Genomic DNA, 3,617 nt, shown 5'->3' with positions numbered 1-3,617 from the left:
GCTTGTCTTTGCCTAGGGCCCCATATTTCCTAAACCCGCCCCTGCATACAGCATTGATTCTTTGCAGATGGACACATGTTCAGGCTGTGGGTCCAAACCGGTGCTGTTCTATAGAACGGTTCTATAGATCAGCAGATAACGAATAATGGGATGATTCTATTTCTAAGGTGGTTGTTGTGGCAGTTCTCCCCGGTGAGTGGGACCTGTCACTCTCACATGGCTCCAAAATAACTCGCGTGGCAGACTTCCAGTTATGTGTATCCTTGTATATAAAGGTCCAGTGCTGCCATATAGCAGCGCTGGTTAATAATAGGAGCGCGGCTGTCAGGCGCGGGGCCAAGGATCGGCCTCCTCTCATTGGATCCGTGCGGTTTTTTCCGCTACTTTCTGGTGAAGCGCTGGTGGGAGGAGAATTTCCAGCAAGTAGGGATATCAGAAATAAACCCCGTCCTGTCTGAGGGAAGAGCAGGACATATAAATACCCCTGATGTGTCCAGACTGCAGTGGAACTGCTTAGAGGAACGCAGACAGTTGAGAAACAGGCCGGACGCACCGCTTCCTAAACATTACGCTTCATTTCTCCCCTGCTGCAGCCAGAAGATGCGCATCTATGCCTGCTTCGCCTCCTGGTTCCTCTGCTGGTTCAGCGGAGCGCTCGCCTCCCGCTTTGAATCGGAGGATGTTGTACCTGTTAGGATGAACGGCCGAATCAGAGGGCGCTTCTGGAAAAGGAGCGAGGAGAACCCGGTGTTTACGCTCAGAGCTTTCGGCAGGAACCTGACTCTCAACCTCATCCCGGACTCCAGCTTTCTATCGCCGTCCTTCACCATCCAGCGCATTAGAGCCGCGGATGGAGGCGCTTTGCGCAGCGGCTCAGGTGCCCGAGCCGACCTGCGCTCCGGCCCCTGGGGCCCCATGAACCGGACAGAGGAGAGCGGAGGACGGCTGCAAAGCTGCTTTTACTCCGGTAACGTGGGTGAGGACCAGAACTCGCTCGTAGCGGTTAGTCTGTGTTCGGGCATCTTTGGCTCCTTCATCACGGAGGGGAAGGAGTATCTGATCGAGCCCAAAGTGCGCAGCGCCCGGGGGCCGGACTCTGCCGAGCGGCTGCATGTGATCAGGAGGAGGACAGCCGCCGACAGCCCCGCGCTCCCCCTCTTGTTTGATGGCTCTGCGGAGGCGCGCGGAGCGGAAAGTTTTACGCGCGGCAGCGGTGACGCACGGAGGGAAGCTCGACGCAGACGCTTCGTTTCAGAGCCACGGTTCATAGAAACCCTGGCTGTGGCAGACTCAACCATGACCCACTTCTATGGAGATGAGATAAAGGTCAGGGGTCATATGATCGCTCACACCTCCACTCACTCAACCAACATTTAGGATGAGCTTTCTGAGTATTAAAAACAAAACAAAAACACTTATTGGGAACATAAAGAACAATCAGATCTGTGATATTAGATGGAGCTTGGCCAATTTTAGAGAACCTTAGAGATGCTCTAGATAACCTGAGCCACTCTAACTAGAAGCTTTATCAAAAAGGAAAGTTTTAAGCCTAGCCTTAAAAGTAGACAGGTTGTCTACCTCACGGACTAAAACTGGTTCCACAGGAGAGGTGAAACAGAATTGTTTTCTTATTTTAAGTGTAAATTGTCTTGTTCCGTTGGCGGCAAAATGTCTCATTTACTTCCTCGATCCAAGACCAAATGCACTTATTTTAAGATTTTTATATTTTCTAGTGTAGTAAAGAGAATTAGTCCTAGCACTGATCCATGTGGTACTCCACAGGTAACCCTGGAGCAGGAAGAAGGTTTATCATTAACGTAAACATACTGAAATCGGTCAGATAGATACGATTTAAACTAGTTCTCTTTCTAAGCATGCTTAGTGTGAGGGATTGCTGAAGAGTCAATGAGTCGATGCAATCACCTGGTTTTCCTTAGATAGAAAACTTTGAATAAACCTGACTGGATGATTTGGTGAACTGGAAAGTGACCTGAGATGACGTGTTGTGAATTGGCGCTATAGAAATAAAGTGAATAGAATTTAAATATTTTTACTGACAGTTTTAGGAACATATTTTGCAGAGTTGAATATAATTCAGTTCTTAACATCAACTTTAGGAGAAGAGTGTAGGTTAAAACAAAAAAGGTTCTGCTCAAATTTCACTAAAATCTAAATTTGTTGGTTTTCAAATTTGGCTTTAAATGATTATTGTTTAGAAAAAAAACAAGAAACATTGTGGTCATTTCTAGTTCTGGAAGGATGTGGGAATGTCCAGCATCCATTTGGTTAAAGGTGCAGAAGTTCCAGACAGGTAAGATGATGTCATTTCATTTAGAGTCATAATGGACTGAGAACTGGTGAAAATAGGCTAATGGAGGATTCTTATAGTTCCATTCTGTGTCCTGATGAAACAGCTGCTGCTTTTTGTGCAACTTGAAATCACCTAAGCAGGAGTTTCTGACTCAAACTAGTGTGAAGAAAAGCCAACCTTGACCTGACTATGGAGCCTGTTTAGTGAAGAATCGCTCTAACTTTCCTGGCAGATTCTCATTTCCTGGGTTTCCCATCCTGTACGTTAGGTCTGACTTCACCGCTAGTAGAAAACCCACAAGGCATTGCTTTGTTTTCCTCTGCTGCTTCATAAAACGTGCTTTTGGCCCTCAGGAAGGCTGCGTGGAAATATTTGGGCTGAGAGAAGAAGTCAGGCAACAGAAATGTAAAAAATGCCGGAGAACATTCCTTAAAGCTTTGTCACATTTTGGCGTCATTGCTTCACTATCATCCTGAAAGATTTATGGGGTATGCATTGATTTATCAAATGCTATTTTCTTTAAGAGCATCAGAAACTATTTCAGGGTGTCTTCACTTGCAGACATCAGCATGACAGTAATTACTGAGTTCCTTTCAAAAGTATAGATTCTTTTGCAAAAACGTTTTGTGCAATTTGTTATTTTACAGCAGGAGATTCACTTATTTAAATAGCAGGTGATGATGAAGTAGGACATGCCTTTTTTTTGAGATTTCTAAATCTGAAAAGTGTGAAGTGCTTGTAATCAGCCCTGTTTAATCCTTATTTTCTGGCAATTACAGCTACAGTTCATCCAGGATGTGTCTTAATCAGCTTTAGCAGGCTTTATGAGCCTTTTGGAGATGCCATCTCCAGGATACAGGCAAAAACATGCAGAATTTATTCAGCGGCGTGAAGCAACGATGAGATGAACGGAATTAGGGATGAAGGTAAGAAAAGCAATGAGATCCTACAATCCAAGGAGCAGCTTGGAGAAGGTGAAGGAACTCTGCTTCCACATCCAGCAGCTGCTCTCTGCTCAGTCAGGAGATGCTCGCTAGTATTTCTGTTAAACTACTCGAGAGCGTCAGGAAGTTTCCGGGGTCCAGAGGTGGCGCAGGGATTTCCTGGACTGGGAACCATTTTCGGCCCTGGCATTTTTTCATCTACACAGGTCCATTTATGGAAGCATAGTCAAACGCCTGCGTCTCACATGTGAAACACGATATGAACACACATTGTGGATTAACCGATCTATCTTCAACCATCACCAAGACTTCTATCACGCGGTTTTACTGGCTTTGATTATTTACACAGACGCAACAGTAGC

The 3,617-nt window shown here is 45.6% G+C and overlaps 1 protein-coding gene across 1 annotated transcript in view; it reads left to right on the top strand.

The window, feature by feature from the left end:
* The first annotated feature begins 356 nt into the window (after nucleotides 1-356).
* The window catches only part of adamts8 (ADAM metallopeptidase with thrombospondin type 1 motif 8), a 41,243-nt gene continuing 37,982 nt past the window's right edge, over nucleotides 357-3,617 (top strand). Inside the window, exon 1 of the mRNA XM_015398697.1 lies at nucleotides 357-1,326. Within this exon, the coding sequence (XP_015254183.1) occupies nucleotides 601-1,326 (726 nt within the window). The 5' untranslated portion in view covers nucleotides 357-600. The remainder of the gene's footprint in view (nucleotides 1,327-3,617) is intronic.

The sequence above is a fragment of the Cyprinodon variegatus genome, unplaced genomic scaffold (assembly GCF_000732505.1).
Source record: "Cyprinodon variegatus isolate N-32 unplaced genomic scaffold, C_variegatus-1.0 Scaffold953, whole genome shotgun sequence".
Taxonomy (NCBI): Eukaryota; Metazoa; Chordata; class Actinopteri; order Cyprinodontiformes; family Cyprinodontidae; genus Cyprinodon; species Cyprinodon variegatus.
The sequence above is the reverse complement of the archived record's forward strand: the minus strand, read 5'-3'. Positions and strand labels throughout refer to the sequence as shown.